At 38.7% G+C, this 25429-nt stretch overlaps 1 protein-coding gene across 13 annotated transcripts in view; it reads right to left on the bottom strand.

Annotated features, from left to right (window-relative positions):
• The window catches only part of kirrel3b (kirre like nephrin family adhesion molecule 3b), a 658462-nt gene that overhangs the window by 280345 nt on the left and 352688 nt on the right, over window positions 1–25429 (bottom strand). For all 13 annotated transcript variants that reach the window (XM_034168011.1, XM_034168012.1, XM_034168013.1 and 10 more), the window contains exon 2: window positions 13832–13981. In XM_034168011.1, coding sequence (XP_034023902.1) covers window positions 13832–13981 — 150 coding nt within the window. The remainder of the gene's footprint in view (window positions 1–13831; window positions 13982–25429) is intronic.

Below are 25429 nucleotides of genomic sequence, written 5' to 3'. Positions count from 1 at the left end.
TCATTTTGACACTGTCTGTAGAGATTTTTTTTCACCACATTGGTGGGGCTAATTATGGAAAGGATCATTTGTAGTGGGGAAAATATGCATTTTAAGTAAATTTCAATTGCCTACTACATGCAGGTTGTTATTTCACAAATACAATACATAAGAGACTGAATTAACAATAGCTATTGTTTCTTACAAAAATAAAACAATAACTCTTTTTACAGGATACAAGTAGATATTGGGAAAAGTTTGGGAATGCTGACAGGCAGAACAACAGAAAAACCCACAAAGTTAAATGAAACAATCAGTATAGAAGCTGATCTCCTATAGGAGATCTGTTCCTCCATACTTTTTTCTGAACATTGACAATTGTCCTGCTGTTTGTCAATTACACCAGAGAGTTTGAGGGTCCTATGCAGTATCTTAACTGCTCCTAGGACTACACTCTTCTGGACAGATATCTTGGTTGTTGTACCTGGAATCTACTGGAGCTATTCTCTCATACTATGGGGTCACAGCCCCAAAACCTCCTATTAACACTGGGACCACAGTGGGATTTATATTTCATGTTTTGTACAGTTCTTCCTTAATTTGCTATCACTTGGTGTTGCCGCATTTCAACCAAAGGATGGCTCACTGATAAGACATGGCCTAGGATGCAGGGGTTCAAATCTGGACTGGATGAGAATCCAGTCATGAGTGAGAGACATGTCCTCAAAGGCACGACATTGGTGAGTTTAACAAAGACTGTGCCAGGTGTTGGGGAACCAAGACAACCAGATGGAAAATGGGCTACTGTAAGAAGACATTCATGGACAATGACTGAGAACACAGAATTAATTTACAGATATCTTGTGTTGTTAATCGTGTGAATACACATCCATCCATCTATTTAATATACACACTTACTCCATTTAAGGGTCATGGGGACTGGAGCCTATCCCAGCATAAGGTGTGCACAGAACACATCACAAGCAGTAATTGATGACTTCTGTGGGAACTTGGGCTGTTATCAGACTGCATAATTCAGAGAATGGCACTGTTCTTGACAACCCAAGAATGAAAACAGTATTCTGAATGAGAAATGTCAATTGTCTGGTGGTGTTGGGCTACTGAAGTTCTTGGGAGGGCTACAGGCCCATCACACCCCATCATAGAGCTGTTAATGTGTTTTGAACTGTGCATTCTCTATTTGAACCCATCAGAAACTGCTACCTTGGGAGCACATCTAGATTAGACCTTTGTTCCTCAGTTCAATACAATGATAAAGTTCTTCCATTTCTAGGAAGTTGGCTCTGATCAACAAGGAAAGTGTTGACAATCAAGCTGCTTACTTGCTCTCATTTGCTGCAGTTTTTCAAAAGAAAAAAAATAATTGTATACTGCACTTTTACAGCACCCCTGACAATGTTAATGAGTGGTTGCTGAGGTTGCTGCATTCTGTAGAATGATGTTTTACTGCAGTTGTAAAGTGGAACAGCTACAGTTTGACTTGTTCCAGCAGTACGGCGTGAAATGATTTATTGTTTAATAATGCAAGAAAGCAGAGCAATATCTGAGAGACCTGGGCATTTTACACAAGTCAAGCAAGATGGCTTTAAAGACGTCCTCGTAACGATTATCGAAATATGCATCAAGGGTGCATTGTGGATTGCATCCTTCCACTGGGGCAAATAAACTGGAAGAAGAATGTGTTTGACTGAGGATTTTTATGGGATATTTCTCATGCTCTGGGAATTGCACATCTCTGACGATCCCTTACGTTTTTGTCTCACTTCATTTTTCTCAATATTGGACAGGTTAAAATGGCTTTTTTTCCCTTCTCGTATCGGTTGATAAAACTGGACGATTTTATGGCAACACATGGCACTTTTTGTTGGTGAAAGCGAACTTCATACTTTGACATTTCACTCAAAAAAAGCCAGTCCAACTGCTGGTCACTGCCAATGAATGGTGAGCAGTAAAACACTGATTTCTCCAGCCAATAGGTTACGCCCACATTGGATAATTTACTGGCTGATTGTCTTTTAACACCCAAAAGGACACAGCAAATCAGGAAGCCTCATAACAGTGAGTCCAAAAAACTGTCCAATTACTGGCGTTTGCTTCACTGAACCCTGTTGCCTTTAATAGACCATGAAGTGGGCCTCATTTGGGCTAGTACGGCGAGTTGCAGCTGATTAACCCACTCTCTAGTGTGTAGACTTTAATCTTAAGGGTCAGTGTGGGATGATGAAGGCCAAAAGAACACCTAAACAAAAACAAAGAACAGACAGGGGAAGTGAGAAGTGGACCAAAGATAAAGCTGTGCATTTGAGTGGTTCATAGGAGGACTGAGAACAACAGATTCTCTTGGAATGCAATTTGTAAATGTAATAGTGTCTCCAAACTAATAAAAAATCACAGACTGAAAGGGGTGTTCTGTGTTGGTATCAAAAGAAGGACACACCATTATGTGCCCAAGCGCATCAGCACACATTTTCAGTGTTACGGTGCATCCAGAAAGTATTCACAGCGCTTCACTTTTTCCATATTTTGTTATGTTACAGCTTTATTCCAAATTCAGTTTTTTTCCTCAAAATTCTACACTACACACAATACCTAATAATGACCATGTGGAAAACATTTTTTATGATTTTTTTCCTAAATATTAAATTTGCAAAAATTTGCATATTTATGAAAACAAAACAAACAAACAAAAAAGTCTAAGAAATTACATGTACATAAGGACTCACAGCCTTTGCCATGAAGCTCAAAATGGAGCTCAGGTGCATCCGGTTTCCTTTGATCATCCTTGAGATGTTTTTACAGCATAATTGGAGTCCTCTTAACTGGAGAAATGTGGCAGTGGTGGGGATTGAACCAGGAATCTTCCGCACTGACACCAAGTTCACTAAACACTGAGATATGCTGCCATTGTAAGGACAGAAGCATTAAAATGCACCCCTAAGTTCCATTTGACCAACAGATAATTCTTGATATGTTTTCAGATGGGAAAAGTAAAATTTATTTTTGTTTATTTTGCTTGGCAGTAAAGCTTACATTGAATGACCTCTAGGTAAAAGCACTTGTGACCTTTTGTCACAAATGCTCTGCTGACAGATTTGCTTATTTATAGATATTTACTCTCATGAAGCAATCATCATGTGTTATGCATGTCCGTAACACTGATTGGTCGTTCCAAACTGCTGGAGGGCTACTTTACTTTTCCTTCATTAGAGTGGAAAAGCGTGACACAAAGGCAAAAGAAGCGGAAATTCAGGGCCAGATAGGAATCGTTGGCTTTTGTGCTGTGATTTCGTACGCTGAATGGTAAAGTTCTCTTTAAGAGTTCTCTCATTTTAATCACTGATCCTATGAATGGAAACAGGTCCCAGGCGGAGCACGCCAATGCCGACGCAGCTTCTTTCCATGAATAGCCGAACAGACCTATATTATTGAAACGCTCCATGCAACATTTGATTCGTCGCACTTTTTATGTATACAGCTGCCACTTTCCATTCACTGTGTACATCTTGCAATGGATGTACCATCACTCTTTTACTCCCGAATGCTTTGCTTCTGCGCGTAGGCAGGAGTGATAAAAAGGACAGCTGTGGAACACTTTATTTTGAAAAAAGTGCCATCCGTCTCGAAAGGAGCCATGCATGCCTTTTCTGTTATGTTGATTTTGAGCAACATATCTCCTCCAAGCAGACACCTATTTCTCCTCATAAAAATCGCGTGCATTTTTAAATAATGTAAAAGAGGATGGGAGATACTGATGTTAACACGACATCCTGTGATGGTTTATTGATTTACTGATGAGAAGAAAAGAATGGTTTTGCAGATGGGCTCCACTCAGGGTTATGCTTCAGCATGAGGATTAAACTACCCTCAGATGTGTTGTTAGAAGTTAATTTACTGAACTTCCCCTGACTGTTTTGGCCTCTCTGTTCTCTTCATTGCTCTGTGTTTGGTCATTGCTAATGCAAGATTTCATCTTCATTGCATTGTCCTGCTAAAGCAATAAAAAGATAATATAAACCAAAGTCTACACCTCTGGGCATTGATTCATGAAGCAGTCTAATCTTGTTTAGACAACTGTACTCATCTAATCGACTAATCTTTTGACCTTAGTCATTGCAAAAAGTGCTTAGTCATCTAAAGTTTTGCATTACCCAACTAAAGTTTTTAGCCTGGTACAGAGGAGGCTAATCTTATTTTAGTTGAGAAAACTTTAATCTCTTACCTCAAAAAATGGTGGCTATCATGTACCACCACTTGATGGAACACTCAAGAACACCCCTATGTCGCTTGTATTCCTCCAAAGGGAGACCTTCCTCCGTATTTCGCCATGGATATAGCATTTGTTTGTAATAGTTCTCACGTTAGCCACCAGGTGTCACTGTTACACTGAGCAATGTTGTGTGCACAAAAAGGCTCGATGGAAATTTAGAAGAAGAACTGCTAGGCTAAGCACTAAGCACATCGTTCTGCAGTTCGCATGTGTCTGTAAATCTTAATAAAGCCAGTTAACGAAACAAAGGCTGATTAGTTCATTACAACGACCAACAAAACGCTTGTGCTTTGGAGGTGTTTCTTGGCAATGGCACTCGCCAGGCCGCTATGCCCGTGAAAATCGTTGACTAATGTAAGACAAGCAATCTGCAACTTTAACCATCGATGTGAAACGATGATTCAGTGGAAAATGTTGGGTGACTAACCGTCGTCGACTAAGTTTAATAGACTAAAAGATTACACTGCTTTATGAAACTGGGCCCAGGTCCACTATAATCCTAAAATAAATGTCCTTGTCTTGTTCTTAAATGTTTCGATATCAGATGTGAGTGCTCTCAGCCTGTACAGTTTCATCTTCCGGAGGAAACTGGAACATTGCTGAACTATTGTTTATTGCAACCTCTCATCTTCCCTTGGGCCTGATAAGAAGTTGGAGAAGAAATAGGATGGCTTTACTTGGGCTCTGTCAGCAACTGTGGTTTAATTATAAGCTACACTGGTGACAGCAAAGAGCCTTTGCTAAAGGTCACAAGGTAGAACAACACCGGTATCTAGTGGAATACATGTTTAATCCTTACAGAACATAAATACAGTTGGGTTTTAAGAATGACCACAGCTGAACATAGTGTCATTGTGCACAATCCTCACAGGTCCAGGCTAGATGTGTCTGTTGGTACACATAACCACAGCATCCTGATGGTGTAAAATACTTTGAAGAAATGTGTTTGGGGCAATGGAGGGGTGGTGGCGGCGGTGGTGGTCTTGGGGGGGGGTGATCACCACAGTAAATGATGCAGGTTTGCTGTATTTTTAATGGATTTTCCTATTCAGAAGCTCAGCACTTCAGAAGTTTGAAAATGACTATTGAAAGAGGCATTACAGTTGAGTGAAATTCATCTCACTTATGAATATACATAAAACTTCAAATTGTGAAACAAACAACATTGCAGTAGTCACTTTTATGCCATATCAAACAATTGAGGCAATTATACACAAGTTGTGATGTAATCAGAGGATGCCAGCTTTTCTTTTAGAAGACTGAAGCACCATGGAAAGAACTGTGCGGCTATTAATATTACATCTCATTTTGATTTTTGCACCGCTCTGTCAAAAACACAGAGTAAGACATTTTGGCCTATTCTAAATTTGACAGACATTAATTCTGAAGCAGTGTGGACATGCTAGCTAGCTAGCTATTATCTATTATCTATCTCGTCAATTAAAATTCCAGCCTGAAAATCACTAAGGGCCCTTGGGCAAGGTCCTTAATGGGAGGCATTAGTGTGTAAAGCGCTTTGAGTGTCTGATGCAGGTGGAAAAGCGCTATAAAAATGCAGTCCATTTTCCTCTTCCAATGAAGTTGGAGGAGGTTATGTTTTACCCGTTTGTCTGTTTGTTTGTAAACAGCCTGGAGTCCACAATTTTTCATATATTGTTGTGATTTTTTTTACTGAAGATTCATGTCCTGATAGGCCAGAACTGATTAAATTTTCAAAGTAATAGGTCAAAGAAAAAACTCTGGAAAAAATCCTGGAAAAGTGGAAAAATCCCTATCTTTAACACTTAAAAAAAAATTCATAACTGTCAAAAAAAAAAAAAATCTAATTTATTTCATATTTAAATGCTTTATGTAGGATGGTATCCATTATCGACTGACAATGTGTGATCCGGATCTGATCCAGATTACAGATTTTATGGCAATTTAAATTTAATATTGAAAAACTCATTTGGTGTACTTTTTTTTTTAATTGAGGATTTATTTCATTCATTTAAAAGAAAAAAACAGAAAAGCAAAATTAACAAAACATTACAATCCATTGAACGAAAAGGAGCAGTTTGGAAGAACAAGTCTTATATATTCTGCCCCTTTTTTACAATACAATCTTGCAAAGCATCATCAATCGACATCATTGCATTTCTATGACTTTGTCACATGCCACCGACTTCTTTCCTAATTTTAACCATTATTTAAAAGACTACATCCCTAATAGATTATATTTTAAACTTCAAACATTCTAAACATTATTAACAAATTACATTTTTGGCTTTGTCACAGCCCACTGACTTATTTCATAGTTTCATACTTACGAAATACATCAAGTTTAATACGTTTTTTAAATAATTTAAGCAACCTTGATTCTTTGATTTCTTTGTTGAGGTTGTTCCATAATTTTACACCATTCACTGCAATACTCCGTTCCTTTATCTTGGTTCTGAATCTTGTTTTTTTAAAGACTTCTGTGCCCTTCAAATTATAACTACTTACTCTTTTTTCAAACATATTTTGAATGTTTATTGGTAAGGTATTGTTATTCGCTTGGTACATTATTTGTAGTAATTTCAAATCAACTAAATCATGAAATTTAAGTACCTTATACTTAATAAACAATGGATTAGATGGATCTCTAATCTCACTTTTAAAGCTCTTTTCTGCAAAATAAATAAAGGTTGTGTATAAGTTGTACATGTTGATCCCCAGATTTCTACACAATAAGTCAAATATGGAACAATCAATGAATTGTACAATGTTAATAATCCATAACTATTTAATGAATATTTAACTTTATGCAAAACAGCAATGGCTTTCGCTATCTTTCCTTTTATGCAATTTATGTGTGACTTCCATGTAAAATCTTCATCAATCATAACTCCTAAAAATTTCATTTCTTTTACCCTTTGAACGTCCATTCCATCTATTTTTAATGACACATCTTTTTTTAACTGTCATTAAACAATATGAAATTTGTTTTATTAAGATTAAGTGACAATCTGTTTATATCAAACCAATATTTCACTTTTTCCAACTCTGTATTTATCACTTGTGCTACTTCCTGTATATCTGATCCAGAGTAAAATAATGTTGTGTCGTCAGCAAATAAAATGCTACCAAGTACATTAGATATATTCACAAAATCATTGATATACAAAATAAACAGTTTGGGTCCAAGTACCGACCCTTGTGGTACTCCACACATAATATTACACAATTCTGATTTAGTATTATTTATCTGAACAAACTGTTTTCTATTTTCTAAGTAGCTTTTTACCCACTGATGTGCAATCCCTCATTCCATATTGTTGTAACTTGTGAAGCAATCTTGAATGATTGATAACATCAAAAGCTTTTTTCAAGTCAATAAAAACACTTACCATATAATTCTTATTATCTATTGCTGTTGATATTTTCTATGTTAATTCCATAATTGCCATAGCTGTCGAATGTTTTGTTCTGAATCCATACTGAGCATTATTTAAAATATGATGTTTCTCAATGAATTTATCCAACCTTGTCACAAAAACCTTTTCCATAATTTTAGAAAACTGTGGAAGCAATGACACTGGCCTGTAATTTGAAACGTTATGTTTCTCTCCATTTTTATATAACAGAACTACCTTGGCAATTTTCATTTCGTCTGGGAAAATTCCTGTTGACAGAGACAGATTACAAATGTAAGTGAATGGTTCAAAAACAGTTTCTATTATACTTTTTACAGTCATCATGTCTAAATCTTCATAGTCAGTTGATCTTTTGCTTACACAGTTTTTTTTACAATATTTCTTATTTCATCTTTTTCCACAATGTCAAGGAAAATACTATTGACCGTATTTACAATTGTATTTAATTTATCTTCTACTACTGGTTTATTTCCCACCAGATTTGATCCCACCTTTGACAAATAATCATTAAACTAATTTACAACCTCTTTTATATCATTTATCTCTTTATTTTCCTTGACAAGGTAATTTGGAAAAGTTGATTTCACTCCGTCACTTTCCATCACACTTTTTATAATTCCCCATGTTGCCCTCATATTGTCTTTACTCTTATTCAATTGTTCACTATAATAATCTTTTTTTTTGTTTGTTTCCTAATTATTGTCAATAATTTATTTTTATATTTTTTGTATCTGTGTTCTGTTTCCTTTGTTTGCATTTTTAAAAAGCACTTATATAAATAGTTTTTCTTTACACAAGCGTTTTTTATTCCCTTTGTCAGCCATGGTTTATTTACTCTTTTCTTACTAGTTTTTATTAATTTACAATTTTTATTATATGATTTCATCAGTATTTTCATCAATGAACTATATGCTACATTAACGTCACCAACATAAACCTCTTCCCAATTTTGATTTTTAAGATCATAATTTAATGCCTCTAAGGCTTTTAATGACTTATCTCTTTTACAGTTTTTTTTTGTACCTATTTTTATATTTAAATATTGAAAAAAACTGGTAAATGATCACTGAGATCTGTCATCAATATCCCATTCTTAATAATTTCATCTGTTCTCTTTGTGAATATATTGTCAATTGCAGTTGCACTTTGCAATGTAATTCTGGTTGGTTTTGTTATCAAGGGGAATAAACCCAAGCTATTCATTGAATTCACAAAATCACTTACTCTTTGGCAACTGGAGCTTTCCACATTAACATTAAAGTCTCCACACATAAAGAGCGCTTTGTTTTTGATTTGATGGAATAATTCTATTATTTTATCTGTAAATTTCACAACACAAGAGTCTGGTGCTCTGTATACACAACTGATTAGAATATTTTTAGATGTTTCATGTACAATTTCCACTGTCACAATTTCTATGACATCATCTATAATTGTCATTTCTTCTACAATTTTACATGTCAGATATGTTTTTATGTACAAAGCAATACCTCCACCTTTTTTTCTCTTCTATTTACAAAATATAACTCATATCTGTTGGGAAGGTGTCGTAGCACGGACCCACAACAGGGGGCGCAAATGAACGGACAATGAATAAGCCAAAAAGCAACAATTTAATGTTGTGATAATACACAACTAAATTCACAGAAATCTGCAAAGTCAATTGACACCAGGTGACGTGTGGGCAGGCTCGAAGATAGAAGACCCCCGACGAGAAAGAAGCCGCGTCCCACACGGCTTCCACCACCAACGGTCTGAAGAACACCGGAGCCGCCAAGTCCCGAGTCCCCAGGTGGCCTCTGTCTTCGGCTGTCGACCCTGGTACTGCTGGCAGAAAGCAGAGATAAGATGAACGAGTGTGAGTCCGCACACTCAGTAATCCACAGTCTGTACACAGTTAGGAGGGAGCACCTCCACCTCCAATCACACACTCGTGCAGCTCCTGGTTAACCACTTATCTGGTTTGGGGTGTGAGGCGAAGCCGTCACTGTCACACCAAACGCCAATCCCACAGACAAGGCAACACTCCAGGAAAACAGCTGCAACAGAAGTTCAGATTATTACACAAAGTGTCAGTCAGCAGAGAAATTACCTCTTCAGTAGTTGCGATTTCTCAGCGAGGAGGTGGAGTTGCAGTCCGGCTTTTATGGTGGTGATGATGATGATGAACGAGTGACAGCTGGTGCAGAGGATGAATGACAGCTGTCACTTCTTCTGGGTCTGGCGCCCTCTCATGCTTGGAGCCCGCATTCCAAGCAGGGCGCTCTCTGGTGGTGGTGGGCCAGCAGTACCTCCTCTTCAGCGGCCCACATAACACATATCCCTCCATTTGAACATCAGCCATGAGGTAATTTTTAAGCCAAGATTCAGTGAATGCTGAATCTATTTTTAAACTGGTTTAAATAATCTTTTATTTTTGACATTTTATAGTACAAGCTTCGAATGTTTATATGTATGAGTGACAGGGTATCTTCAGTAATTTTTTCACTATTTAACTGTTTTTCCGTATAATACTCACAACCAATTGTAATCAAATCAAATATACTTTAATCAATATTGGTGTCTATGTCATATATTCTATCATCTGTTTCCATGTTTAATCTGATTTTTTGTTGGTCATACTACCAACTGACGTCATATTCATTTGTCTATTCAGGTCTGTACTTTGTAAGGTCCTCCATGTCTCTGATTTGTATACCCTTTGTCCCTTCTCTCACTCTGATCCAGACCCTACAGTTCCAGACCCATGTAGCAACAATATGTTTCTGTTTTTTTAATAGTCTTGCTTCCCTGGCAATATCTGCATTTTTTTTTCGTTAGATGCTCATTTATATATACATTTGTTCCTTTCAGATTCTTTGCCTAATTCAATAATTCATTTTTGTATTTTCTGCTTATAAATCGTATTATTATATTTGGTAGTTTATTTTTACTGTCTTTGGATGGAATTGTGTGACAGTCTGAAATAGTGTCTTGATGTATGACAACACCTTTTTGATTTAAAAAATTTGTAACTTGCTGTTCTAATGTTTGTAATTCTTCAGGTGGTGCATCCTCCCCACTGGCTCCACCAGAATCCACCACCCTTACGTACGACTGATGTTTTGTTTCCAAACCAGTTATTATAACATCATCTTTTCTAGTATATTGTTCAAGTTCATCCACCCGTTGCTCAAGTTTCTTAATAATCTTGTCCTTTTCTTTAACAAGATTTTGGAGTTCCTTAATCTCCTTCATCAACTTGTCTAAATTGGACATGTCTTTTGAAATACGATTCAATGAGGTCTTTATCTCCTCCAAGTCTTCCTCGATTTTCTCTGTCTTCCTGGTTGGAGCCATGTTAACTCCTGTAGCTCAGTACAGGCCACTGTATAGCAATTCCCACTCGTGGTCTCCACCACCTCCACCACCACAAATCCGGTCGCCACACACCAACCTTCCCCGATGTTGATCCCAGATATAGCCGCCACCAGCCTCGGTCGTAGACGCCGTCAGCCTCGGTCGCAGCCGCCGCAGCCTCAGATGTCGCTGCACTAGCCCCGGATGTAGCCTCCTCTAGCTTCGGATGTAGCCGTCTCCAGCCTCGGGTGCAGCCGTTGCCACCCCAGATGCAACCGACGCCGTGGGCCTTTCATTATATCTCATTCAAAAGTGCCTCAGTCAGTCTCATTTGTGACAATGAGGTGCAAACTGGCACTCGAAAAGACTGATCTGAAACTGATTCGTATAGCGGATTTAGCAGATATTTGATTTTAACATTAAAAAGCCCTTTTGATCTATATTTTGCATTATATTTTAGCTTATGAAAAGCCATTTCTAACAGGAGTTTGACCTTGATTTTTTTCCAAGGTAAAAATTTGAGGAATTGGAAACTACTGTTGATGGAGGTTTGTGCTTTATGAGTTTGGGGCTCCAGTTTGTTTGTTTTTGAACAGGTGGGAACTCACAGTTTTTCATATATTGTTATGACATTTTTATTGAAGATTAATTTCCTGATAGGCAAGAACTGAATCAATGTTCCAGGTCAAAGGGCAAAGTCAGGAATAATCTTGGAAAGTTGGAAAAATCCCTGTCTTTAGCATTAAACAAATATTCAAAATCTCACCACTGTCAAAAATAGAAAATATATATTTTTTTGATTTTCATATTTGAGATTGTTATCCTTTATCGACTGACAACGTTTTATCCGGATCTGATCCACATTACAGATTTTGTGGACATTTAAATTTTAAATTATTTCAAAAGGACAATACTTTATGAATTTTCTTTTTGGATTTGCTAATATGACAGCAACAGACATTTTTGACAAATTTATTACTTCTGCCCGGCCAATGATGTGTGATGTAAGTCAGAGGACCCTTTTAGTCAGCTTCACCTCCTATGAGAGAATGACACAACTTTTCCATTATTGTGGAGGGGTATATTTCCCCACTGATCCCAAATGAAATGCAGGAGATACATGCGAGGGGTGATTGAGAGGTTTCAAGCCTGACCCAGGAATATAGGGGTGTGGTTCCCCATCTTTTGTATTCTGAGAAACCAGCATTTTTCAACATGGCACCCAGTGACTCAAAACTTCACACATTCTCAAGAAATGTTGGTTTCGCATAATGCAAAAGATGGAGAACCATACCTGACTTTTCCTTGATCATGCTCAGAACTTCTCAATGGCCCCTCATACACAACAGTTTTGGAGGTGGTGGCGTCGAGGACAGAAATGTTGACTAGAAACCCTTGGTTAACATCTAAATAAAAACAGAATACAATGCTTTGCAAATCCTCTTCAGCCTATATTCCATTGAATACACTACAAAGGTAAGATATTTAATGTTCAAACTGTTAAACATTATTGTTTTTGTGCAAATATTTGCTCATTTTGAAATGGATGCCTGCAACACGTTTCAAAAAAACTGGGACAGTGGCATGTTTACCACTGTGTTACTTCACCTTTCCTTCTAACAACACTCAATAAGTGTTTGGGAACTGAGGACACTCATGATTGGGTATGAAAGGAGCATCCCCAAAAGTCTCAGCCGTTCACAAGCAAAGATGGGGCGAGGATCACCACTTTGTGAACAACTGCATGAAAAAAATAGTCCAACAGTTTAAGAACAATGTTTCTCAACATTCAATTGCAAGGAATTTAGGGATTCCATCATGTACAGTCCATAATATAATCAGAAGATTCTGAAAATCTGGAGAACTTTCTACATGTAAGCGGCAAGGTCAAAAACCAACAATGAATGCCTGTGACCTTCGATCCCTCAGGAGGCACTGCATTAAAAACCAACATTACTGTGTAAAGGATCTTACCGTGTGGGCTCAGGAACACTTCAGAAAACCATTGTCAGTTAACACAGTTCGCCACTACATCTACAAGTGCAAGTTAAAACTCTACCATGCAAAGTGAAAGCCATACATCAACAACATCCAGAAACGCCATCGCCTTCTCTGGGACCGAGCTCATTTGAAATGGACAGACGCAAAATGGAAAAGTGTGCTGTGGTCTGATGACTCCACATTTCAAATTGTTTTATGGAAATCATGGACGTTGTGTCCTCCAGACAAAAGAGGAAAAAGACCATCCAGATTGTTACCAGTGCTACATTCAAAAACCAGCATCTGTGATGGTATGGGGGTGTGTTAGTGCCCATGACATGGGCAACTTACACATTTGTGATGGCACCATCAATGCTGAAAGATACATCCAGGTTTTGGAGCAACACATGCTGCCATCCAAGCAATGTCTTTTTCAGGGACATCCCTGCTTATTTCAGCAAGACAATGCCACATTCTGCACGTGTTACAACAGCGTGGCTTCGTAGTAAAAGAGTGCAGGTACTAGACTTGCCTGCCTGCAGTCCAGACCTGTCAGTTTGAACATTAAATATCTTGTCTTTGTGGTGTATTCAATTGAATATACTTTTAAGGGGAATTTTAAATCATTGTATTCTGTTTTTATTTACATTTTACACAACGTCCCAACTTCATTGGAATTGGGGTTGTAGAACAATTTGTGTGTGTGCATCACTGAAAAGTGCCTTGACCATCTACAACAGATGGAAAAGCACTATACGAATGTGGTGCACTTATTTAACAATAGTGTAATTAATAAAATCTAGAAACACAGCTAAAGAGAAACAGAAATCAGGATGGTGTTTCTTACCAGACAGGTCCCTGCCAACCCCGAGTGCCAAACCATCTTTGATCCACAGGACAACACCATGGTAACCAGGGATACTGCAGGGTAACGTCACTGGCTGGCCTGCCACCACTACCGTGTCCTGTGGCTGTTGAGAAAACATGGCCTCTGTGCCTGAAAAAGAAAAAAACAAAAAACAAAACAAAAGACAAGATGATTTAATATGCATCAAGAACATCCAGGCTCAAAAAGCATGAGATAAAATATGACAGAAATGCAAACATATCACTTTTTAAAATTCTTAAAAATACTATACTATAGAGTACACACACTAAAAGATAGGAATCACAGCTCAGCTTGTTTCAATTCTGAAAGATGTCACTGTACAGATGGGTCGGACCCATACACAACACAGCAGATAACACAATTGTGTCTGCCAACACTACTCTCGTGGCATACATTAACTCAGCCTTGCATCCATGTTTTCCAACTGTGCAACTGCCATTAGCTGCACTCTTCCACAGTGTGTTCAGGTGGAAAGTGGTGTGCTGTGAGCTCCATTAGAGGCAGAGGGTGTGTTAATGGGAGTGTGTGCAAGTGCTGGTGATGGAAGGGGGTAGCGTTGGTGATCAGAGTGGAGAGACAGGGGTAGTCGTGTATAGCGAGAACCACTGGCAGGCTGTGAAGCTGACCATCAGGTAAGGACTGCACTCCACATCAACACAGCCACGCAGTGCTCTTTGAAAACAAGGTGTGGAAAAATCATGCTATAATGGGATAGGCTTGTTCATAGGCTGTGGATATACAGGACAAACCCTCTGTGACATCACACAGTTTTTCTGAAGAGCAGGTTTGAAGGTCAAATCGTAGCATTCTTGGCATTATTTAACTCTGCCTAATACCCAGCTAACCTGGTTGTTAGCTGGTTGTTAGAAGGTGGAGTGTGAGGAAGATTCATGTGACCTTGGGAAAATTTCATTTCATTTAATTTATTTTATTCTTTTTTTCCCATGGTAATGAATAAAAACAAAAAGAAACAAAAATTACACTTTACAGAGTACAAAATAACACATTCCATGTAAAGAAGAACAGGAGTAGGATGAAGAAAAACATCTTATTATCTCCTACCACATTCTTGTTTCAACACAAATTTAGATGGCCTCACCTTTGAATAAAAAAAGAAGTCCAAACATGCCCATATCTTGGAGTTCCCAAACAAGCTAAGACTGATACTGAGATTAAAGATCTGCGTACGTTTTTTGGGTTTCTTATATAAATGTCATTGGTGTCACTGCCGAGTCTCTGAAACTACTGGAAACAGAATCACATTTTGTCTGTGTCCCTTCCAGCAAAAGTCATGACAAGATACAGGTTTAGATCCATATTTTAGAACATCCACCACAGTGATCTGGATGAAGATGTAAAAAATGACAGAAAGAAGAGAACACCAGGCCCAGGTTCTACCTAGAACCTTTTTAGTAAGTTACACAAACGCAGTTCATGGCCGGGGGTGCAGGGACCCCTGGTGGGGGTCTAGGGGGCAGAGCCCCCTGAAGTTTTGGGTCTTATACCTCTAAAATGTTTTTGGCAAGCCCTATTTTAACCATTTTTGAGTGGTTTTAAATGCATTGAAAGCAAGAATAATAGACAAAAAATGACATTTATGTTGTAATATTTGTAATACCAAAGTTCTTTTTAAAATGTTTCTACCAAAGTCTAAGTTAATAAAATAAATAATGTTGAAAAAGTTAAAAATACATTAATATTTGATGGGCATATAGTATTTGCTCTCGATCTTCTTCAAAAATGACACACTGTACCTTTTAATTCTGTGAAGCAGGCAGAGTTTTTCTGTCATGACACTTTTTTCCAGCATGTTTCAGTGGGATTGCATTACTTAAAAAAACAAAACAAACAAACAAAAAAAAACCCAACAAAGCAATATAACCACTAATTGTCTTCTGTGAACGAGAGTTGAATGAGGCTCCTCCCCCCTCCTCCCCTCTCTCTCTCTCTCCTGCGTGCTCTGTCCTAGCCTAGAGTGCCTTTACTAGGGAGAGTGGCGACATGACGAATTGAAAAAATCGGCCACATGACTCATGGTGCCATCTTGGGGTAAAAATAACATTGGCTGTTAATGTGTCTGCATGTAAATCCAGCTATTTTAATTATTTATTCACTGAAAATGCCTGGTTGCTGTGCATTTGGATGCACAACAAGTGACAACAAGGGCTTCAAGATGTACAGATTCCCTTCAGATCCAAACATAAGAAACATTTGGGAAAATAAAGTCAGCCGTGTGGGATGGAAGCAAATTCATCATCAAAGCTTTGCGAGGTAAATTTATTGTTCAGTCTTGTGTACAGTAAAACTCAACTAAACTGTTGTCGTATAAACCAGATATCCGCAGTCACCAGACAAAAAAGTCCCAAAGTTTTTGTATTGTTTTCCATGTAATAATAAACACCATATATAACGGATTTTGTATAACAGATTTTTTGCTCACATTGGATAAAATGTCCCGTCCGATCGCATTGTATTTCCATTAAAATTCTGAGCACTCTGGACGTGCAGAGGTACAAACTCGCTGATTTGTGGGAAGTGAGAGAGGAGTCATTTCTGTGATTAAAAGTCCGACCGTTTAGTTTTTTCAAACGGTGTTCAGACTCGGACCCGCAGCCTGACGTGCACCTGTTAATCAAACACAAAAGGTTGTGATTTGACACCTTTCTGCTTTTAATCCTTTGTCTGCCATCATCTTATAGCGTGCATGCTGATAAATGCATCACAAAAGTTTGCACACTTACAGTACAAATTTGGTAAAAGAGGAAAGTGTACAGTTTACCTTTGATTTGGAGGTGAAGATTGTAGAAAAAAAAACTAGTTGAGGGTCAAATTAGTCCAGAATAAAGCATAATCCAGATACGGAGAAATTTAGACACATAAATCAGGCTTTAAATTAATTAAATAAATCATCATAAATTGTAAATTTATGTAAATTTGATAGCTTAACTATTTTTATATTTATTTTGATAGCACTGTACCTGGATGTGTTGCTGTATGTGGTTAAGTGATTCAAAAATGTTGAAAACATAAAAGGTCCATTCAGTAGTTCAGCGCAGTTACACCCAAAATGGCGCCACGTTCTGAGTTGACGCCACTTTCCAATCAAGGCACTCTATCCTAACCTTCCCCTCCCCTCCTCCTCACTCTCATTGATTGTTTCTCTAAACTTTTATGAAGAAAGTGAGAAATATATTTATTTCTTTAATTATTGGGGCAGGTTGAACTTCCTGAGCTGTCTGAAAACGTTTATCTTCTGCTGTACCCATGGAGTCTATGTGGGAGGTCCACTTCAGATCTTGGGAGATGGTGGATCCCAGGAAACAGAAAGTATCCACAGTAGGCAGTTGTTGATGATGGGGGTGGGGGGGTAGGGGGTGATCGTGGGTTCCTCCTGAAGTTTACTATCATCTCCACAGTCTTGAGCGGGTTCAGCTCCAGGTTGTTCTGACCAAACCAGAGGACCAACTGTTCCACCTCCTGTCTGTATGCAACCTCATCACCATCCTGGATGAGTCCAGTGATGGTGGTGTCATCCGCAAACTTCAAGAGTTTAACAGAGGGGTTCCCTGAGGTGCAGTTGTTTGCATAGAGTAGCGGTATTCAACTGATTCCAGAAATGGCCGAGAAGATGCAGGTTTTCTTTGCAACCACCCACTCCACCACGTGCTTTCACTGATTAGCATCACTTTGAGAAGATGACATCAGTTAATCAGTTTTGACCTCCACTTTAGAGATATTACAGGGAATATTTTATTCCACCTGTGAAACATAGCGAAGATTTGTCCCATCCAGTCTTGGCTGATGCTGAGACCTTGATTCATGCCTTTGTCTCTTCTAGATTGGACTACTGCAATGTTCTATTTTCTGGTTTACTGGAATCCAGCATTAGGGATCTCCATTTGGTTCAAAATGCTGCTGCCAGAATTTTGACAGGAGGTAGAACGTTTTCCCTGCATCCCAGGGTGCTGGATAACCCCCTGCCTGTGGCAAAATAGGGGTTGGGAAGGTTAGACCTTACTCATGTAAAGTGCCTTGTGGCAGATGGTTGTGATTTGATGCTATTTAAATTATATAAATTGAAATTGAATTAAATTGAAAAAAGCAAACATTTTAACTCAGATTTTATGTTTTTGGGGGGAATTTAGGTCTATTGTGTTTATACAGTATGTCAGAATGAAAGAAAACTATAAGATCACACAGGTGATGTGCTGAAAATGACATGACATAAATTATAAAGGTAAAACCAAAAGTAGTTAAAAACGGTCCGTTATACCCTGGACCCCAGAGGATTCATACCTCTTTATGTAAACAAGCAACAGAAAAATGTGATCCTATTCAGCTTGCATACACTTACACATTCAGCACATTTTCATGAAGTTTAAATAAATCACATAAAAAAATAAAAAATAAAAACCTGAACTGCTTTACAATAATAAAAAGAGAAAAGATGAAAGCATATTCTACTGTGTTCCATGCCATGTTCCAACTTTGCAGTGAGTTACACTTACAGTGCAATTCTTTGTTTTGGATTCAAAATAAGTGCAGACAAGCAAATTGACTGTCTTTGTTCCATATTTTCAAATCACATCAGTGGTTGTTGTCAGAGAGAAAAATGTGATTTTAATTTAGCTGGAAAATGCCATTAGAATCCCCAAAACTCATTTTTCCACATTGAACTGACTTTCCTGTGATGGATAGCTTGTTAAAGTGGCACACGGAAGTTTTTATTGATCCATGCCCTCCCACTCCAGCTCTGCACATGTCCACAAGCCAACAGAAATGCATTGCCACATGCACTGTCAGCTTTTAACATAGACTAGGAAACAACCATTAGAATTATAACCTGTTGAACATAATGCTTTTTGTCCTCCAGACATGCAGCCCATTTTGGCTAAAAGAAGAGGAACTGGGGAGGTGATTTGATGGCGCACGTCTGGTATTCATTGTCATGGTTTGAGATGACAATCAGTTGTGGTCTCACACACTCAACTGATCCCTTTGTATGTTACAAAAAACATTGTAGAGTCCAAGATGATGTATATTCAGGTACACAGGTATTTGAACATTGACACAGTTTTGGTAATTTTCATTATTTATGTTTTGTTGGAGGGGGACTTTTCTGCTTCAATCCACCATGATGATGTAAGTGGTGAAGCAACAGGCAAAAGTTGCATCATGCATAATTTCTCCAACCACAGTCATAGTTATTATTGTCTTGGCAGCTTCCTTCACTAATTTTCTTCTTGTATGGTCATTCTGCTTTTAAGAACTGCCTCCTCCAGACAGATGTGTCACAGATTACCGCACTAACTGTGTGTCTTAATGACTAACGTCAGGGCTCCTTCACACATAGTACAAATAAGTACAACTCAGGATAACTCACGGCGGAACAGCTTGTATGAGCGAACCACAAAAACATCGAGCTAACAGGCAGGCGTACATGATGCCGCTGAGATGGTTCATGCACGTGGGAACACAGTGCATCAAAATTTAAAAAATTTTAAAATACATGCCACCCACAGGATTCGAACCTGCACTTTCCAAAAGCTCTAATTGCCAGTCAGAATCTTTACCACTGAGCTGCCATCGCAGTCTGTGAAAGGTGCAGGAAAATGCCTGTTACCAAGAAGGACATGGACAGTTGTTGGTTCATGTCCATCCAAACACGGTACGTGTTCCCCAGCTGTGACATCCAGAATCACAGATCTCAGCAACTGCTCCTGTCAGTGGCCACACCCCCTGTCAGTTCAGTGCACACGCCTATGTGTCACTGTGCCTGTTTGCAAAGCCACATTCGTGGGGCACTTAGACAAATTTCACATCCAGCTCGACAGTGATCGTCTGTTGACTGCTGTTGTGCTAATATTGCAAATGGCCACACCTTTTCTAAGTGCCAAGCGAGCGGTGTTAGATGTTCTTGCATGTAACCTGGAATTTGGCCGACACCTGCCACGAGAGGGTTCAATGGGCTCTCACAGCACACACTCTGTCTTTCAGCCACTGGTGTGTGCAAATAGTTGTAGCAGCAGATGTATGAGGCATTAGAGGCAGCTACAATTTTACCCATATTGCATACAATTCCTGCTTCATGCGCACTTCATTAGCAATTCCACCAAATTCGCACTATGTGTGAAGAGGACCTCTGTGAAATTCAATATCTATTCAGTCACTTTGTGTATCCATGCCCTGACCTGTCTGTAAAAGTATTGACTGTTATTTACAATAGTCTGCATATTAGATTGTCCAATTATTTATGGCCACAACAGATGTAATTCCAGCGCCATGAGCGGCGCAAAGCTTGCTCATGGTACAGGGCGTCCTAAACAGGAAGTGCCAAATTTCAAATCCACAGTAAAACAGGAAATGTTCAAATGTCAAACACTTCCTGGATATACAGACAAGATCCCATGGAATATTGCAGGAACTCAGTGGCAAGCTCACACTCAAACAGGAAGTGCCAAATTTTCAGTTACAGTGAAACAGGAAATGTCAAATGTTGAACACTTCCTGGCATGGGTGGAGCTAGAGCGGAGGCCGGGGTTTCACTGGACTCCCATGAAATCTGAATGGACACATGAATGACATGTCACGGCACCACACGTCCAGTTGAAAGACCTGCATTTTGAAATTAGTGAGTCACATTGACTGCTAGGTCCCTCCTGTCCAGTAGTTAGTGCTGTGTGCCACAAAAAGTTCTAATCCACCTTAGTAGAAGAAGACAATGTTTGCTTCAGATTTGAACTGAACACGTCGTTTGAAATATGGACTTCTAATGACACCAAACTTACACTGGTGAGTAAACGACCATATTTTATGTCAGAAATGAGGTCCAGGTTGTTAAAAGCAGAATTTATTCTTTAATTTGGGTTGTCTTATATACACATGTTTAAGCTAACCGACAACAGCTGGTTCATGCTCTGTTGGCTTATTAGTGCATCAGATAACTGAAACAATCCTTCAACTAGTGAGACAAGCATCAAATTCAGCACAAATACAGGTGGAGCAAAATTAATGGAGCCGCTTTAACTTTTGGCCCCTGTACAAATTGAAACTGAATTTGTCACCATTCTTGCTGCTTTTACCTCATAACTCCACAACATTCAGTCACAGATAATCCAAGCTATACCTTTTTGGAATCTTTATGATCAGGTAAATAATGTGGTATAGTTTTCTATAAGATTGGAGCATCTTTTAATTTTGACCCCTGTGTAGTTCTACCATTGACCCCTACCTGGCTGCCTATTGAAAATTCAAGTGGCCAATCAGTTTTTTCATAAGAGTTCATGTCAATGGATTACTGTGCCAGATTTGATGCTTGTATAACCATTTGCAGGATTCCACTCTAAATATTCTCTTATCTGCTGCACTATATATGAGATGTAAGATGCTGCTTCTCACTGTTTCTCAGTTGCCTTCAAAAGTATTGGAACACGTGGTATTTCACACATTTTAATTTGTTTATTCCATTTCAAATATGTTTTTTTTCAAAAATTATTTTCCTTAACTCAAACTGAAAACAAATCTCTCCAACTTGATATAAATGAATTAAAATATGAAATCCAGTTTCCTGATGAAGTGGTGTAGAGGAGGATTTTCTTAAAAAGAAGACCTGAAAGTTCAGCTACAATTTGACAGAAAATACATTTGAGATGAAAGTCTAGATTTGATGTTTTGGTGAAAGAAACATTTGTATTTCTTCATAATTGATGTAAATAAAGTCCCAGACATATTCAGCGACTTGGAAATGTTCATGTTTCCATCCCCTGACTTGTCTTAAGAAAACTGGCAATAAAACTGATTATTATTTACAGGTTATTTGCAAGTTTTAGAGATTTGCTTTCAGATAAGATAATCTGAGAAATTATATTTTTTATTTTTTGTATTTCTTGTATTTAAAATGGCATAAACAAATGAAAATGTGTGAAATTCCAAGTGTTCCAATACTTTTGGAGGGCACAGTATCCTAACCTTGTGATGAGTGCAAACTGAGTGTGGTATTATTACCTTTTTGTTTAAGAATATTTCATTTTCACTGTTGCTGCACTTTGTGTCAAATCATAATCATATTGTTTACCATATTGATATGAAAATTCAGTAAGGTATATCTTCTATTATACATTCCAGATCTAAGGTGGAACTCTACTAGTGTTTACTAAGGTACACCTAAATATCTTTAAAGAGAGAGAGAGAGGGAAAAAAAAGAGAGTAGAGTCACTTAGGTGCCTGGTCTTGAGAACCAGGGATGGCAGGTTGAAAAGCTTTTTTATTCCATGGGAACTCTCCCTACCCACCTAAGCGGCTCAAGAATATGGGCAGCATGTATACATCTACATTTAAAAAATGCTTAAAGAAGCAGCGAGTTAAGATGGCTGTAATTAGGGGGGTCAGCTGAAAAGTAAAAAAAAAGAAAAAATGCTTACAAAGGTGGGGGTATGGGGGGAAGGAGCCCCCCCTGAATCTGAAAGGTTTTAGTCATGCTCCTGCTCTCAAGAACCATTTTAATGAAAAAAGTCTGAAGGACCTAAAGGACATGGTTAGATGGCGAGGAGCTTTTCCAGGCATGTGAGAGGCAAATAAAGAAAAATGCTTAAAATGACATGGTAAGAGGCTGACAAGCTTCGCTCATTCATGTCTGCAACATATGCACACTACAGTGCTTTTGTTATAGTCCTTGTATTAAAGTTGAAATTGTACATTGCAAGCATATTGTAATGGTGTACAGCAGAAATATTCCAAAAATAAATAATATAATAATATGTTAAAATAAAATAAATACTTGCAATTAAAAAGGCGTCAATGTCCAAATACTTGTGGACCTGAGAATGTCTACTATTGGACATATATCTCTCTCCTTGTAACATAAACCCATGCACAGTCATAACAATCCTTGTAACTCACGTCTCAACTCCACCTCCCGACATATCAGCTCCACTGCTATTCAAAAGAAATAAATAAAAAATAAATTTAGCATTTTCAGCAGCGAACAACATTTCCTGTTGCCACACGTTTTGGCTGTGCAAAAGTAAACATTATCTTGATCACAGCCTCCAACTCATTTAAAAGTGTCTGCAGTTGTTTCACACTCTGATCACTGTGTCATGTTTTAGCACATGGTTTCCAGGAGTTCAGGGTAATTGTGTATAACACTTTTTCCTGAAAGTGTTACTCCAGCAAAATGTGTTCAAATCCTTTCTGGGTCATATTTTGCAAGAGTAATAACTTTCACCAGCACCAAGGAAAGTTTGCTGAACATATTCGGTGGAAGCACGAACAGTTTGCAAACAATAGCCATCCTTGAGAAAGTTGCTGACAGTCAAAAAGTTCAAAATAAATCATTCATGATGCATGGTAATATTGCCTTTTTTTCCCTCCCCTACTCACCCATTGTTTCCCATAACAAACAAACACAGTGACAATATTCCTCATTATTATCACTTTACCGAGGAATTGCTGGGCCGGTATCATAGATTTACGTCAACACTACCTGGCTATACCCACCCGCTGTGCATAAACACATGACGTCATAGCGCGCAGCCCAAGAACTGTCCGCAGATGAAAAGATAAAAAGGCGAGAAGTGTGTGTTGGTCCCAATATGGATATTCTGGATGATTTTCTCATAGATAGTACGACAATGAACAGCAGCCAAAGCAGCCAGCTTGATGAGGATGCACTGCTGAATTTGGAGAGCAGCGCGCGCCAGCCGACACGACAAAAGTTAAAGTGTGCCAACTTTTTATGTACGCGTTATGTGTTGTGTATCTCAGTAAGTGATAATAATGCAAATAACATGCATTTGTCGTGCGGTATGTATTTTCTGGGCATGGACGTCGGGCCTCTGAAAATGCATACCGCCCTCCAAAAGCATGTTATTGTATTAATACTAGTTTGCTGGCTACTACTGTTTCCCTCATTTCCGATCTCTGTCTTCCTGTTACTCCTCCTCCCCCTGAGTGAAGAGCTGTACATTCTGATGGCCTGAGGGACAAAGGAGGTTTTCAGTCTGTTGGTTCTGCACTTGGGAAGGAGCAGTCTGTGGCTGAAAAGGCTCCTCTGGTTGCTGATGACGGTGTGCAGATGGTGACTGGCATCATCCATAATGTCCAGCAGTATGTCCATTTTGCATTATATCTCATTCAGCAGTGCCTCGGTCACTCTCATTTTTCTGTTATGGATTTACCCACACCACCAAAATTGGATGGAGGTTCCAATTTTATGACTGCTTGTCTATTTTCCAGTTAACAGTTGAAAACCAATTACAAACAATTCCAAATTCTGCATAGCAAAGATAAACAATGTTCTGTGAAAATTATTTGAAAAAGAATTCAGAAACTGTGACAATACCACAAAAATTTTTGATTCAAGTGCATGACCTAAATGCATAATATTGACATTCGATCACATCTAATTTAGTTTATGAAAAGTCACTTCTAATAAGACTTTGACCGTGATTTTTTTTTCAAGGTAAAATTTTGTGGAATTTGAAAGTAGTGTTGGCGGAGGTTTGTGCTCTACAAGTTCAGTGCTTTAATTACATTTTTTGGGGTTGGTGGCCAAGTGGTTAGTGCACTTGGCTTCAGTGCGGAAGTGTCCCGGTTCAAACCACACCACTGCCACATTTCTCCATGTAATGTGGAGTTTCGCCAGGAGGGGCATCCGGCATAAAACTTGTGAAACTCAACAGGCCGATTTACCTCGGATTCGCTGTAGTGACCCCAAGTGCAACCAAGGGAGCAGCTTACTTTTTATTTTAAAATGCAATAAAGTCCTTGATGTATTTCATGACAGAGCATCATTCAATTTCACAGTTTGGTTTGCAGTTTTGGTAGAAGTGCATTTAAATGGGGCAGCACGGTGGCTTGGTAGATAGTACTGTTGCATCAAAGCAAGTAAGTCATTGGATTGATTCCCACCTGTGGCCTTTCTGTGTGGACTTTGCATGTTCTCCCCATGCTTATGTGGGTTCTCCCCAGGTGCTCCGGCTTCCTGCCACATCCAAAGACATGCAGGTTAGGTGGACTGGCAACTTTAAATTGTCCATAGGTGTGACTGGTCCAACCTCACCTCTTGAAAGTATTCAACTGTGTGATTTAGCCAGGTCAAACGTGGGTCTTCATTCTGGGGTCCTCAATGGTGAGGTACCCGCATACTTGATCATGCTGAGAAAATGTGTCACAACACCAAAATGTCGTAGCTTATCATCTCAATATACAGTATACTGTGAGGCGGCTGCGCCCTCTGGTGCCTGGAGCCCGCAGTCCAGACAGGGCGCCCTCTGGTGGTGGGCCAGCAGTACCTCCTCTTCTGGTGGCCCACACAACAGTATACTATGTGATCCTCCTCATCTTAGTTTCCCAAAACAACCCTTTGTTTGACACAAAAGCATTCCAGCGATACCCCTGGATCCTAAAAACAACAGTAGCCAGTCTTCACCTTAGGTCACTTTTTAACATCCATCTCTCACAATCATGCTTTAAGACAGAAAGCACCAGGACCCCAAAGAGTTGCACCTTTTGTTCTCCTACAAAAGTTATTGTCATCAGTCCAGCCATTTGGAG

The sequence above is a fragment of the Thalassophryne amazonica genome, chromosome 4 (assembly GCF_902500255.1).
Source record: "Thalassophryne amazonica chromosome 4, fThaAma1.1, whole genome shotgun sequence".
NCBI lineage: Eukaryota > Metazoa > Chordata > Actinopteri > Batrachoidiformes > Batrachoididae > Thalassophryne > Thalassophryne amazonica.
The sequence above is the reverse complement of the archived record's forward strand: the minus strand, read 5'-3'. Positions and strand labels throughout refer to the sequence as shown.